Below are 15725 nucleotides of genomic sequence, written 5' to 3' on the forward strand. Positions count from 1 at the left end.
GGATATGACCCAAAAGCAAAGAAATCCAACCCAAAACAAAAAACTATCTTGCTTTGGGGTCAGAGTGGTATAGTGCAGAGGACAGAGTGCTTGCTTTGCACTGGCCTGGTTCAATTACCAAAAGTCCCTTGAGCCCTGCCCGGGGAGATCCCTGAGGACACAACTAGGAATAAGCCCTAAACACCTCCAGGTATGGCCCAAAACAGAAACAAAACAACACCATCTAAAAAAAGAAAAGTCATCCTTTGAGAGAAGGAAAAATGACCATAGAGGGTGTATATGGAGGGGAGACGGTTGTGGGAGACAACCTGAAATACTGCAGGGGGGAAATGTATATATTTTGAAAAGTCAAACATTTCTTTTTCTAATTTGTTTTGTTTTGGGGCCACACCCAGCGGTGTTTAGAGGTTACTCCTGGAAAAGCATGAGGTGACCAAATGGGATGCTGGGAATAAAACCTAGGGCAACCACATGCAAAATGATAAACATCTAACAGCTCAGTAACAAAGATTAAGAAATGACAGGGAGGGCCCGGAGAGAGAGCACAGCAGTGTTTGCCTTGCAAGCAGCCAATCCAGGACCTAAGGTGGTTGGTTCAAATCCCGGTGTCCCATATGGTCCCCTGTGCCTGCCAGGAGCTATTTCTGAGCAGACAGCCAGGAGTAACCCCTGAGCAAAAGCCGGGTGTGGCCCAAAAAAAAAAAAAAAAAAAGATGGAGAATGTGTTTGTGTGTGCCTGCTTGTGTGCACGCATGCGAGCAGGACAGGAAGCTCCTCAATATTCTAGAGAATGGAAAGAAGTGGGGTGCCTGTTTCTTGGAGTGTATTTCAAGAACCATTCATGTGATGAGGTTTGGGAAACCACTTCTCAGACACACACAGGAAATGTGGTATGCTGGGTTTCATCCTGGGGAGCCACAGGAATGAGGCTAGCCCATGTGATTTGATCCTCCCTCAGGTAGATTTGGCTCCTAGAGCAGCATTCTGAAAAGCACACAGTGGAGAAGCCCCACCCAGACAGTGTCTGTGCCAAGCCAGTACAGTTGGGGCCACATGAGCTACTAGTGGGTAGAGCTGTTCCTTCCCGCAGTTTCAGCTAGTACAGGGCACTAAAAATCATTTGTTTGAAACCTGGACTTGATCTAAATGGATTACCTCATAGAAATGTAAGAGTAAAAAGGGTTTGGTGGCTAATTTAAACAGTTTGTTTCCAACTTTAATGAAAACTTGCAACACTGAACAAGTTTACCATTACAAAGGGAAGTCTGACATTCACCTAAAACCTAACTTTTTTTGCTTGTCTTATACATAGCCAACCCTGGTTTAAATCCCCATGCTCGGACCGGAGAGATAGCATGGAGGTAAGGTGGATGCCTTTCATGCAGGAGGTTATCGGTTCAAATCCAGTTGTCCCATATGGTCCCCCGTGGCTGCCAGGAGCAATTTCTGAGCCTGGAGCCAGGAATAACCCCTGAGCACTGCAGGGTGTGACCCAAAAACCACACAAAAATAAATAAAATAAAAATAAACAAATACATAAATAAATCCCCATGCTCTCTAGATGGTTTTCCAAGCACCATCAGGGGTCAGACTTGAGCCAAGAGCTAAGAATAGCCCCTAATCACTATTGGGTGTGGCCTAACCCTCCCCATTCCACACACCTCCCAAAAAAATTTGACCAGTATCAGCAAGTTTTTTTTTTTATCATCTTTATCCAAGTATCTTTTATCTGATTTATATGCCACCCAGACCACAGCTGTCTACTTTCTGCTCAGGCACACTTGTGGGAGGACATCGGATGCCTTCAGGAATAAGATCCGACAACACTGTCTGCAATGGATCACTCGTCTGGTCTAAAACTGTCAACCAGAGAAAGAAGATACAGCTGGCAAGCCTTGTTCTCAGTAACCCTTGCTGAATTCCCGTGACAGGTTTCCACTTGAAAGAGTTCCCAGTCATTGCTTTCATTGAAAATAGACTCCGGAACTTTGCCATGGTTAATGTGTTTAACTGGCCTCATGGTCACAGGACTTGTTTGCAGGCTGTTTTTCTGTTTTTGTTTTTTGTTTTGGGGTCACACCCGGCAGCGCTCAGGGGTTACTCCTGGCTCTATGCTCAGAAATCGCTCCTGGCAGGCTCAGGGGACCATATGAAATGCCGGAATTCAAACCACCGACCTTCTGCATGAAAGGCAAATGCCTTACCTCCATGCTATCTCTCCGGCCCACCATCTTTTTGTTTTTTAATATATGGGTCATACCACAGTGCTCAAAGACAGCTCCTGCTTGCAAGAATTCAGCCCAATGAGCTCTCTCTGAAGCACTTGTTTAAAGATTTTTCTCAGGATACTGTCTGTGTCTTAGTTGACCAAAGAACTCAAATGGCCTTGAGTCTTTTACCCATCACCTTCTATATGCCTAACCTGGTTTCCCTGCACAGTGGTCCTGTTCTTTCAGCCTCATAGATTCAGCTCTTGAGCCTGGCCCTACAATCTCTGCCTCTTTCCTACCCTAATGAAAGCTGTTCATTGGCTCTTGCTACTTCCTTGTTCTGCCTTTAGAATCTAGTTATATCTGAACTCCTGCTTAAAATGCAGTACAGTTCTATGCTTGGTCTATACTGCCTTTTTTTTTTTTTTTTTTTGGTCTATACCGCTTTGAGAAAGATGTGAATTTAAATGATTATGGTCAACTTGAAATGTCAAAGTATGTTGCTAGAAAAAGTAATCTTCAAACAAACTAGCAATAGGCAGTTATTTCAGAAAGGAAAAAAATTCCTTACATCAATCAGAGGGTGATGGCAAAGATTCACGTCTACACACATGCGCACACAGACAGACTCACATGTGCATACATGTTCACACATGCACTGGGTATTGGCATTCTGGTCTAAACTTGAGTCTGTCCCGACAGGTGTTCTGGGGATGTACAGTTTGATTGGACAATTTCAGCGCTGCCTAAAAACCTGCCATCAAAATAGTTATTTACATTGGGGGAGGGGGTCACACCCAGTGATGCTCAAGGGTTTATTCCTGTTTCAACACTCAGGGATTAGTCCTAACAGGCATCGGGGACCATGAGATGCTGGGGACTAAAGCTGGGTTGACTGTGTGCAAAACACGTGCCCTACCTACTCTTGAGTGTCACTGGGTCACCAGGTGTGGCCCCCCCCAAAATAAATAGAAATACTTAGATACAAAAATAGTACAGAAATTAACTGGGACTTAACCTAGGGAGAACTTGGGCTATGATTTACCTCCTAAATTGTGATGGATGGCTCTCTAACACAGAGACCAAGCACTCTAGCAACTTCCTTTGCCTGAAAGACCAAGGAAACACATTCAACTCCCACTGTTCTGAGCACAGAGATGATGAATGTCACTACAGTCCCTCCAAGGAGAGACTATCTCCCCAATCCTCAAGCATCTGCATGCTTTTGAGCCCCCCACAGCACTCTCTCCATCACCCCGGACTTCACCTGGTTGATGACGTAGATGCCGTAGTCCAGCTGCTGGCGCTGCAGGATGGGGTGCAGGTAATAGAGCCAGTATTTGAGGTGCTCATAGCGGTTACGGTAAGGGATGATGATGGCCACCTTGTGAGGTGAGACACAGTCGCTGGGGCGGTAGCGGCCGCCTATCTTAACATTGGGGTTCTGCTTTGCCACCAGCGTCAAGTCCACTTTGATATTAAAATCGATGGGCATGGGGCCAACTAGAGGGGTGAAGAAAAAAAGGTATCAGCTGCCATGAGAGCCACATGTTCCCGCAAACCCAGGCACCTGGTTACAACAGGACACACCTTAATGCTCCATTTCTCAACCCCTGGTAGTGTGAAGGACTGAACAGGGGTTGGTATGTGTAAGGCAACCACCTTGGTAGTATTTCTCCAGCCCCAGAGCTCCCAAGGCTAATACCTTATCCCACCAACTCCTAGCTGTGTAGTTTCTGATGGGCTACTCCAAGCCTAGGACTCCCAAGTAGAGGAGTACGCAAGACACGGTGCAGTGTTAGGGGCACAACAGTCACCCCAAAGGTAAAATGAGCAACTTGAGTCTCAGGAGAACAAACATAGCAGAGAGGGTATGTGTGTGGGGGGAAGGTGGGAAATGGTTGGAAAGAACATCAAAGCAGTAAATTTTATAAAAGGTGGGGCTACAGACTAGTAGAGGGATGCAGAAGGAAGGAAAAAGGACCCCACAGTTTAGGGCCTAGAAGAACAAGGCTCAAGGGCAGAGTTTCTCAACTGGGGTTGGGGGTTTGAAGTACAGGAAGGAAGACACAGTCCTAAAAGATTGATAAGCCACTAGAGTTCAGGGAGGTGGGAAGTTGAGAGGAGAGGAAATAGCAAAGGCCAACCAGCACATCCTGGTCCCATGAATGGGATGGGGAAAGCAGCCCTCTTCACAGGCTGGGGACTGTCTCTCAGGGAGCACACCTGGTGAAGGGGAAAAGAGACTGACTTGGACACAATGGGGAAAGAGTCACCCTTGATGCCATGACCTTGTTTCACTTTCTCAAAGTGAGGCCCAAGGAACTTTCATTCAAACAACAGATTCAATATTCCCTGGTCTAGTAAAGTGAGTGGAACTCCCTGCCAACTAAATTCTGCTCTGAAAAGCCATGCTGTACCCCAAAGAGACTAAGAGACTGTACAATCAAGAATATTAGCCCCTCAATTTAAGCTTATTTGATCCTTTCACTTTGTAACCTCAGTTGGCTACAGACCCCTTTGATCAGGGGCCCCACTGAGGAAATGTCATGTTACCAGCATCCTGTGACACAAAGTCTCTACAAAAGCAAATAAAGAAAGCACAGTGGTGGGGCCGAAGAGATAGCATGGAGGTAAGGCGTTTGCCTTTCATGTAGAAGGTCGGTGGTTCAAATCCCAGCAACCTATATGGTCCCCGAGCCTCCCAGGAGCAATTTCTGAGCGTAGAGCCAGGAGTAACCTCTGGTGTGTGACCCAAAAAACCTAAACAAAACAAACAAAAAAAATCCAAAAAAAAAAAAACAAACAAACAGGGTGGGGAGGGAAAGCACATGCTTGCAGGTATAGAGTCACAGATAAGAGTCCTCAGTTCCAGCCTGGCAGCTCTGTGGTCTGCAGCCTACAGTCAGGAGCTCACAAATGTATGAGCCCCACAAATAAAGGACAGTAATAGTTTGACAGAGCCACAGCTGAGTGTAGGCCCCACCACTGAAGGTTGCACACCCCAGGCCAGGTGAGAGCATCCTATGGCCAGCACAACTCAACATCAACAGTGAAGGGGAGGGGAATCCAAGGATTTTCATGAAGCCAAGAGGAAGTAAAGGAGGCAAGGCACTGCCAAGTATACAGCAGAGGCCAGTTCAAAACCCAGCATATTTAGATCTAGAGAACTACCAGGCCACTCCTGAGCTAAAGACAGAGTATAGTAGGTAGGGCACTTGCCTTGCATGCAGCTGACCAGGGTTCAATCCCAGGCACCACTAAAAGGTCTCCTGAGCCCCTCCAGGAGTGATCCCTGAGTGGAGTGCCATGAATAAACCATGAGTATCATCAGGTGTGGCCCAAAACAAAAGAAAATAAAAGAAATAGCTCTTGAGCACCATGAGATATGAACCCCCTGCCAGATCTGCTCTTAAAATTCTATATGCCCTAGAAGTGCTTATGCTGTGGCTGCCGTGTCCTCCAAGCCGGGAGCCAGGAGCGCTGCGAGGGAGATGGACACAAACGCAGACACGGAGCTGGAGCCAGAGCCAGGCCCCGCCAAGCCGCCACCTGGGCCGAAGAGGCCGCTGGAGTTTGTCCCCGCGGCGGGAGGAGCTGGTCGGGCCCCGAAAAACACATAACTTGAACCATCTTGTTCTGCCTCACAAATTAAGGGGGAAATAATGGAGGGTACCAAGCCCAAACAATCGTATGAACATTTAGAAGAAATAAAAAATGATCAGACTTAAACACCAAATCCAAAGCCAATGACAACAGAAACAATACCCAATCTACAAGCTAGACACAGAGGGTACCACTTATACTAGCAGCCCGGCCTTACACAATAATCATGTTCTTGAGTTACTCGAAATGTTTGTAAGAGGAGGAATAAGTTTTCATATGCAATTACTTATTGATAAAAATAAAAGTCCCGGGGCCAGAGAGATAGCATGGAGGTAAGGCGTTTGCCTTTCATGCAGAAGGTCATAGGTTCGAATCCCGGCGTCCCATATGGTCCCCCGTGCCTGCCAGGAGCAATTTCTGAGCATGAAGCCAGGAGTAACCCCTGAGCACTGCCGGGTGTGACCCAAAAACCACAAAAAAAAAATAAATAAATAAAATAAAAGTCCCAGAAGTCGATGCACACTGGAAAAACAAGGTTCAAGCTTGTTCTTAGAAAGTGATGCTTTTGCAAATATAACGTCCAAATAATTATTTCAAGGCATATTTTGTGGCTTATTAGAGGAGCAAAAATTTATGTGCCTTGGTGTTTATCGTCTGATGAATAAAACAGATCCAGAAGATGAAGAACCAAAAGGCAGGAATCCTCCAAGCTGTTGGACATTAGCCAAGTTCACGCTGCAGTACCAGCTCTCAGAGAACTTCATCAGTACCTATAGCTGTATTGTAAAGTCTCCTGAACCCAGAAAACAAATTTTTCTATAAGTCTTAAACAAATACTAGCACAAGTAGTAATAATCAGTAGTACCCTCATAAAATATAATAGTATTTCCCAGGCAATTAAAACAAACAAAGAGGGAGATCAAAAGAAGGAGCCTCCAATGTATGGAGCCTGGCCAAGAATGAACTCAGGAGTAAGCTCACCTCATGGCTGCAGCTGCCCAGCAGAGCCCTGTCCTGGCCCCACATTCAGCTTAGACCTGTGTAGCAGCTCAGGCTAGTCTCCCCATCCCCCCTCTGTGCAGCTCCTGGCTGCCCTGAGTATCTGTCCAAAGAGGCTTTCCAGCACCCCTGTCCCCAGAAGCCACTTCCCCACCTGAAATGAGAGCCCAAGGACACGCAGCTGTGCTTTGGCAGCTATGTCCTTCCCAGATCCCAGCCCCTATTCCCTGTCTGTCTCTGTCTCTCTCCCTCCCCCACCATTCCTGCAACCCAGTGTTTATCCACTCTTTTCCGATCTACTTTCCTCCTCGTGGATCCCCCCACTCTACAGTTTGAGTTTGAACCCCTAATCTTGTGCCAGGGAAACCCATTGAGGAAGTTGAGAAACCCTTGTGGCTCACATTCTTTACCAGAAAAGCCCTTCCCCACTTCTTCAGCTGCAAAGTTTTGATCCAGAGACACACGGAACCTGTACATCACAGCCCCAGTCTGGCTTCCTCCTCTGGCTCTCTTTACTATCACAGAGCTCAGACATCCGGGGATCTAAGGGGAGTGCTCGCTCCTAAGGACTGGCTCTTTCAAGCCATGCCCCACCCTCCCTGCAGGGCCAGAGGCTCCTAGTTCCCTGGCCTAGTACCTGCTGATCCAGCTCCAAGCACCCAGCTCCCAGGTTCCCCAGGGAGTCAGTGCAACTGATACTCTGAGATGAAATAAGGGTCACCAGGAACCAGTTTCTTCCAAACCTGTTATGAGAATCTCAAGGTAATTGGCGAAAAAGAAAATTACAGGTGCTCAGGCCCTTCTCGAGGCTCCTGGGAAGGAATGGGACAGCACACAGAAGAACAGGGTTTCTCACATACTTCCATCCTCACAAGTCTCGGGGTCCCCTCCAGGCACTTAGGATGCAGTCACCAGCCTCCCCAATTCTGAGCTGAACCTTCTGGGAGGCTCGCTGACACCTCTTGGGAAAAACAAGCAGAAATCTGGGCTCCTCTTACTTCACAAGGTCCCTCAGCACCTGCCAGGCTCTTGACCCCATTTCACTTTGGGCTTTGCAGATGTCACTAAACATAACCCCATTTCTGGGAACCGCAGGGGTCTCTGCACCATACCCTACAGTCTGCTCGTACCCAAAACCACTCCAGAGGACGGAAATTCACAGGGGTCTGCCAACCCCCAACAGACACCTGTGGGCTGGAAAGCGGCTCTGCTCTGTTTTTCCAGTCAGGCATGTGTGTGTCATATGTGGCACATGCATGTATGTGCAGGGTATATGTGTGGGGTTTGTGTTTATGCATGTTTGTGGGAGATAAACGTATGTATATAGTTATGTATGTGTGTAAATGTGTGGCTGGTATATGTAGCTATGTCAGTATATGTGTCTCTCTGTATGGTATATTTGTATGTGTGTGCATGCACGTATTTATGAATGTGTAAATGTGTGGCATGTGTCTGTTTCTGTGCACACATGTGTACATGTATTTGTCTATGTGCGGTATATGTATTTGTTTTATATATATTTTTTTTGTTAGTTTTAGATTTGAGCCATACCAAGCCCTGCTAGGGGGTTACTCCTGGCTCTGTGCTCAGAAATCACACCTGGCAGGCTTAGGGGCCCATATAGGATGGCAGAGATTTAACCAGGTCAGCAGCATGCAAGGCAAATGCTATATTATTGCTCCAGCCCCTATTATATATTTATGTATGTGTCTGGTGTGTAAATGGTGTCTACGTGCATATATGTTTATGTGTACTTGCTATATACTTACACATGTTATATATGTACACATGTATCGTGCATTTTGTTCGTTGCATACATGTATTGTGTATACCACAAGTGTGTCACTGTATTGCATACATGGTACAAATGTGTATTCTATGTATGTGATGTGTCATGTGTCTGGTGGGCACTCAGCCCTACCACATGGTTTCCCCTCATATTGACCTTCCCCATAGAAACTGCAGGATTGGAATACAAACTACCCTAAAGAAACCCTTAGCCCTTCACACAGACACCTCCATTTATGTTGGGGCTCCCTCAGCCACAAAGAGCAACATTTACCCATCACTGAATGGACCGTGTTCCTTTTCGTCCCTCGCCCCAGCTGTACTCACACCCAGGTGACTAAGGGATCATATTCATGGGAGGTTCCTCGGGGCCTATTTCAGACTCTGCCACATTACCCACACTCCACCTGAGGATGTGGTCTTACACTTCACTCAACTTTCACCGAGAACCTTTTGAGTCCCCAGGGGTGTGTCAGGACAGGGGCTGGAGTGGAGAGGAGATGATGGGGTGGAGAGGCAGGCTTTGCCTTCTAAACGCTCCCTACAGAGTTGAACCTAACACCCAGCCCCCACCCACCCTGTGTCACATCTGCCCCTCCAGCAACTTCATATGGATTTTCTTTCTTTTTCAGTTTGAGGGCCACACCAAGAGGCTGTCTGGGGCTCTTCCTGGCTCTGCAGTCATACACGTGATGCCCAGGAATGAACTGGCATCAGCCGGGTGCCTCACCCTGAGACATCTCATGCCCTCCATGTTGAGCTTCCTCATTGAATCAATTTCCTTAATTCTAATGCTCCTTTCTGCAGCCCTTCCTCTGAGAGCTCATGAAGAGGGCGCCAATCTGGTCTTCTTCCACAATCTGGCAAATCTATTTTCTCTCTCAATTTTATTTGAAGCACTATGATTTACAATCCTTGTTCATAAGACAGTTTTTAAGCCCATAACATTCTAGCCCCATACCACCCTTCACCAGTGTCTGCTTCCCTCTACTACTGACCCAGTAAGCTCCCCCTACTTTGTAGACTCATTTCTTTTAGGCCAATTCTCAAATTCTGTTGCCTTTGGCCATTTCCTGCTCCCTTATGATGTTCTTTCTATCTTACATTTGAGAGATATTCCCTGTCACTCTTCTTACTGACCACTCAGCATGATGGCTCCAATTCTACCCATGCAGGGGCAAAACCACACAATCATCTTTGCTTATAGCTGAGCAGTCTTCTATGGTGTATATATACCACATTTTATCTAATCATCTATTTTGGGGCATGTGGATTGTTTCTAAATCTTAGCTATTGTGAATATTGCTGCACTTTGGGAAACAAATGTCTTTTCTGAGCAAGATGCCACAAAGTGAAACTGCTGGGTCCTATGGAAGTTCAAGCCTTAGTCTTTTGCAATACGTGCGTAACTGTTTTCCAAAGAGGCTGGACCAACTGACATTCCCACTAATAGGAGGAGGGTTCCTTTCCCCCACTTCCAGGCATCTGGCAATTTTTTTCTCTCTCTCAACTCTCTGACTCCTCAACCTTCAACCTCAGTAACTGGACAGGGCTAGGCAGGCAGTTGCAGCTCCTGCCAAATTGTCCTCTTGGGTCAGGCGCCAGGCAGGAGGCCTCCTGAGTGCCCGCCCCTCCAGGCAGGCTGCAGAGCTGTTGGCCTGGAGCTGTTCCCTGAGAAACCAGAGCTCAGACTCCATGGGAGTACTGACCAGCTCTACCCAGAGCCAGCCTCCCGCTCAGCCCTGGAGGAAACAGAGGAGGGGAGGAAGGACGGATGGTCCTCAGGCCCGGCCAAGGCTCCCCGGTGGTGTGGCGTGTGCTACCACAGGCCCAGGCCCTGCTGCGCTGGCTTGTGTGTTTGCTTGGCTTGGGGTTACATAAGCAGATGAGCAGATGTGAGCTTGTCCTTGGCTCCCCCGGCTCAAGCTCGCCACGTGGGCCTCTCGGCTGGGAGTCAGGGTCAAGGCCTTATGTGTAAGTCGCTCAATAACTTCAATGTGTGAGCTCAACAAGACAAATTCCGTTGGTCCTTCATGCTCTGGGAAAACCCAAACACATACATGCTCCTCTCTCCAAAGCTCCAGAAGCCCCAGCCCACCTACCCTAAACCCCTGCCTCGCCAGCTCAGCTATACCTCCAGCTCAGCCCTCCTTCCTACCTCAGAGAAACAGGCTAGAGTCCAGTGGTCAACTGAGCCAAATCTTGCCAAAACCACGATTGAAATTTATTTTGAGAGCCACACAGGGCATGCACCGACAGAGGCTAGGAGCAGAGTCCTGACTCCTGGAGCAGCCACCCGGGACACAGAAGAGCCAAATTAAAAGTGTAAAGAGCCACCATTAAAAGTGTAAAGAGCCACACGTGGCTCAAGAGCCGCAGGTTGCCGACCACTGGGCTACACCTGATAGTCACTGTTTCCTACCAATGGACAAGAGGTTTTAGGACCCCCCCCCCACCGCCTTATTGCTTGGTATGACAGTCTCTCCCATTCAGGACACTGTAGGGGATTCTCAATAAGCTGAAAACAGTTATGGGGGGTGGTATGAAGAGGTAAGTCAGAAGTGACATAAGCTTAGTGGAGGAGGCTCTGATGCACTTTCATGATGGGTACAGTAACATCAGTACCATAAAGGCTAACACTATTGTAACTATTACCTAAATTACAACACAACAAACTTTTTTTTTTTTTGGTTTTTGGGTCACACCCGGCCGTGCTCAGGGGTTACTCCTGGCAGGCTCAGGGGACCATATGGGATGCCGGGATTCGAACCACCGTTCTTCTGCATGCAAGGCAAACACCTTACCTCCATGCCATCTCTCCGGGCCCACAACAAAACTTTTTAATTGAGACTGGAACAATGGCTAACCAGGTTCCATCCCCAGCATCCCATAAGGTCTTCCAAACGCTACCAGGAGTGACACTTGAAGGTGTGGGCCCCAAAAGCCAGATAAACAGATAAAATAAAAATAGGCTAGGGCATGGGGCCAGAGTGCTAGCACAGCAGTAGGGTGTTTGCTTGCACACAGCCCACCTGGGAAGAACAATAAAGTGGGAGGAGTTAGCTTGGAAAGTTATGTATTAGCAGAAGAAAGACATTCTACCTCCCAACTTGTAGAACCACAGGGCTCTGATCACTACCTAGAACCATCATTTCTAAATTTCATCAATTTTATTTTGTGCTGTGCCAATGATCGATTCAGGATCTCATACATGCAAGACATGTATCTCAGACACTTGCAATATCTCCCTAGCCCACAGAGATTTTCTTTTCTTTTCTTTTCTTTTTGCGGGGGGGGGGGGGGGTCACACCCAGCAGCGCTCAGGGGTTACTCCTGGCTCTATGCTCAGAAATCGCTCCTGGCAGGCTCAGGGGACCATATGGGATGCCAGGATTCGAACCACCATCCTTCTGCATGCAAGGCAAATGCCTTACCTTCATATCTCTCCCCTCCCCAGAGAATTTCATGCCTTGCATATAGCCAATCCCAGTTCGATACCCAACACTACATATGGTTCCTTGAGCAGAGAGCAGGAAGTGATCCCTGAACACAGACCCAAGAGTAAGACCTGAGCAAAGCTGGTTTGGGGAAGGAAGTAAGAAGGGGGGAAAGGAAGAAAGCAGAGGGAAGAAGAAATGAAGGTAGGTAGGAAGGAAGGAAGGAAGGAAGGAAGGAAGGAAGGAAGGAAGGAAGGAAGGAAGGAAGGAAGGAAGGAAGGAGGGAGGGAGGGAGGGAGGGAAGGGAGGGAGGGAGGGAAGGGAGGGAGGGAAAAAGGGAAGGAAGGGAGGGAGGGACGGAGGGAGGGAGGGAGAGAGGGAGGGAGGCCCAACCTTTGCTGCAGAAAGTCCATTGCAAATCTACACCATCATCCAGAGAAGCAGCTCAATGCAGCTCTCCAAGGAATATCACCATGTCAACAGGTACCCGGGCTCCTTCAAACAGCACCTCCCCAGGAAACCTCAGAGCACTCAAAATCAGTTCTTCCTCTTTTCCACTCTGCACAGCACTCTCAGCTCCAGTCATTCAGACTCATTCCTGCTTAGCACCCTGCATGCCAGCTGGTGTCAAGCAAGCAGTATGGGAGCTTGTTCATTAGAAGTCTTTGGCCTTGGTGAGGAGGGAGGAAAGGAAAGCCAATGGAAATGGTGACAACAGTAAGTATGACACCAAGATGACAAGAGAATACAGGAAAAGGAAACACTCAGAGGTCAAAAGAGAGCAAAAAAGAGTTTGCCGTGAGCGAGCATCCACACCAGTGAAATACACGAAGATGCCACCAACAAGAGCTGAGTCAAGGGTCCAGAGCAAAGGCACAGCAGTAGGGTGTTTGCCTTGCATGCAGCTGACCTAGGACAGACCTCGGTTCAATCCCCAGCATCCCATATGATCTCCCAAACCAGGAGCGATTTTGAGTGCAGAGCCAGGAGTAACCCCTGAGCGTCACTGGATGTGGCCCAAAAAGAAAAAAAGAAAAAACAAAAAAACAAAGCTAAGTGGAAAGCACCACGCTCTTCTCCCTGGTTTCCCCACCAGGACACAAAGAGACTAAGAGGAGCTTAAGATCCCTGGAGTAAAGAGGACCGGGACATAACTCAGGGGTAGAGCAGAGCCTCTGCAGATGAGAAGCCTTGGGTTTCAACCATGACACTATATTCCCCACCCCATATACCCGCACCTCCGAGGGCAGCCCTACAGGCCCTGACTACCATGAGCCTCAAGCACTGAACGATCAATTCTGCACTAGAGGACAGACCCTCACAAGGAATACAGAGCCCTGGCCACAGTGGCACTGCTAAGTGTGGGTCCAATATACATAAGAAAACAGAGGCTTCTGCACAAGTGTGGCTCAGAGGCTACTAGCGTGCCCTGCAGTAGGAGAGGATGAGCTCCATCCTCATGGTCACTCAGTGTATCCTGGCTGCTCCTGCTGTCAGGGATGCCTGCTACCACCAGTAAAAGTCTGATCTCTATGGCTCAGCCTAGGGTGGGTGACACCACCACTGTTCTGTTTGGCCCCCGAAGCCTGCAGTGCCCCTCCTCGTCCTGTTCAACACAGGTGTGAGCACCAGCCCCCTCACGACACTCGTGGGCCACTGAGGTCAAAGTGTGCCACTCCATGTGAGCGCCATACCTACCCAGTGTGCAAAAATCCCAGTCAAGACTGCCACAGCAACAATAAGGAAAAGAGAAAGAGGAGAAACAAAACAAGAACATCTGATGGAAGGGCTCCTGGAAGGGGCCTCTTCTATCTCTCATTAGCTATTTCTCACTGTATTTTAGAATCTTACACAAGCTTCAAAGATAACTGGAAATGATCTTTCTCTCAGATCAGATGTGACCGATATTGCTTTTTAAAATAATTTCAGGAATTAAGAGAAAATTATAACATTACATCTTAGGTATAGGAAACAGTAATAATCTCTGCCTCATGCCTAATTGATTTAGGCAGAGCACAGCACTCAGAACACACAGGTACTATCCATGGCCTGGGCCAAAGAAATAGTACAGTGGGTAAGGCACTTGTTTCATACACGGTTGACCCAGGTTCAGTTCCCAGCATCCCAGTTTCCCCAAGCATAGCCAGAAGTTAATTCCTAAATGCAGAGTCAGGAGTAATACCTGAGTATTGCCAGGTGTGGTCCACCCTCTCAAAAAAGAAAAAGAATAGCTACAGCTTCATATCAACTCACAAATCCCAGTCCCTGACACACTTGAGAGAGCAACACTTTCTGTCAACAGGAAGCCAAACACATTATGGTCTCAGAAACCTGCTTTGGGGGACAAGAGAAAAACAAAGTATTTGCTCACACAATTGAGAAGCTTGCAGGGGAAGGTCCAGGAGTATAGCACAGGTGGCAGAGGGGAAGCGGGCCACATGACAAGGGAGGGGCACCGTTCCTCTGTCTATCTCTGCTCTGGGGCAGCCTTAGCAAATGCCTTCACACAGTTGGGTTTTTCAAACTATGGTGTAGAGTGGGCCACTGACCTTAGTACAACTGGTTGTTCTAGAGGTTCCATTTGATGGTGTTCAGAGGCCAAGAGGTGCTGGGGCTCAATGACATGTACTCCACAGAAACTATGCGTTCTGTTCTCTAACCTCAGCTTTCCTCCAATCACTGACCAAGGGCACCAAGATCTCACTGGCTACAACAGCTTGCAAACTGCTACAATGTTACCATGCCCTCAGTTGAACGGAGCAAGAAAAATTATCTAGAAAAACCTGTGGAATTGGACACTCCTGGTTCCGGCTCTCAAGAGCTCCTGGTAGTCTGTGGCTGGGACAGAGCACTGCATCTACACACAGTGTTCTGCATAACTTATTGGGGGGGGGGGCAAGTGGAGGAAGTTAAGCCATCCCCTTACTCTGCTTGGGCTCACTCCTGACTGCACTCAGGAATCATTCCTGGCAGTGTTCAGGAGACCATATAGGGTGCTGGGGATTGAACCTGATCAGCCTCATGCAAAGCAAGCGCAACAGATCTGTCTCTGTCTCTGTCTCTGTCTCCACCTCTCACCCCCCCCCACCCCCACCCCCCCCCACCCCCGGCTATTTTGGCCACACCGGCCAAAACAGGTCAATGCTCAGGAACTCTACTCCTGCCTCTACACTCAGTAATTCAAGGGACCACATGAGATGCCAGGGTAATTCAAACCAGGGTCGGCCAAATGCAAGGCAAGTGCCCTAACTGCTATACTATCTCTCCAATCTCTCTGCTTCACTTTTGAAGTCACATTTCCTTCTACTGCTGCTATTATACTGATCCCTTTTATGGTATGTGTTAGTATCCTACAAGCTACCTTGAAAACCCCAGTGCCATGTGCAAGACAAATGCCCTACCAACTGTGCTATTACTCAGGCCCAAGCACTGTCCCTTCTGAAAATGCACATACATGGTGTTCAGAAACAGCACCAGATCTAATCTCAATCTATGGTCCCATTTCCCACCCTCAATCTTATCAAAGGTTTCTTCCAGGTGAGAGAGAACACTGGACTTAAGGCCAGTTCTCAAGTATATCTGCCCATTTCCAGCAGATCACACTGAGCATCAAACTGAGCAGTGCTGCAGACCCTAAACTCCATCACACAGTTGGGGATTCCCAGCTCCTGAAGTCCTCACATTG

The 15725-nt window shown here is 47.9% G+C and overlaps 1 protein-coding gene across 1 annotated transcript in view; it reads right to left on the reverse strand.

Annotated features, from left to right (window-relative positions):
• The window catches only part of B4GALT1 (beta-1,4-galactosyltransferase 1), a 78309-nt gene that overhangs the window by 27438 nt on the left and 35146 nt on the right, over positions 1–15725 (reverse strand). Inside the window, exon 2 of the mRNA XM_049773662.1 lies at positions 3478–3713. Within this exon, the coding sequence (XP_049629619.1) occupies positions 3478–3713 (236 nt within the window). The remainder of the gene's footprint in view (positions 1–3477; positions 3714–15725) is intronic.

The sequence above is a fragment of the Suncus etruscus genome, chromosome 1 (assembly GCF_024139225.1).
Source record: "Suncus etruscus isolate mSunEtr1 chromosome 1, mSunEtr1.pri.cur, whole genome shotgun sequence".
In the NCBI taxonomy this organism is placed as follows: Eukaryota; Metazoa; Chordata; class Mammalia; order Eulipotyphla; family Soricidae; genus Suncus; species Suncus etruscus.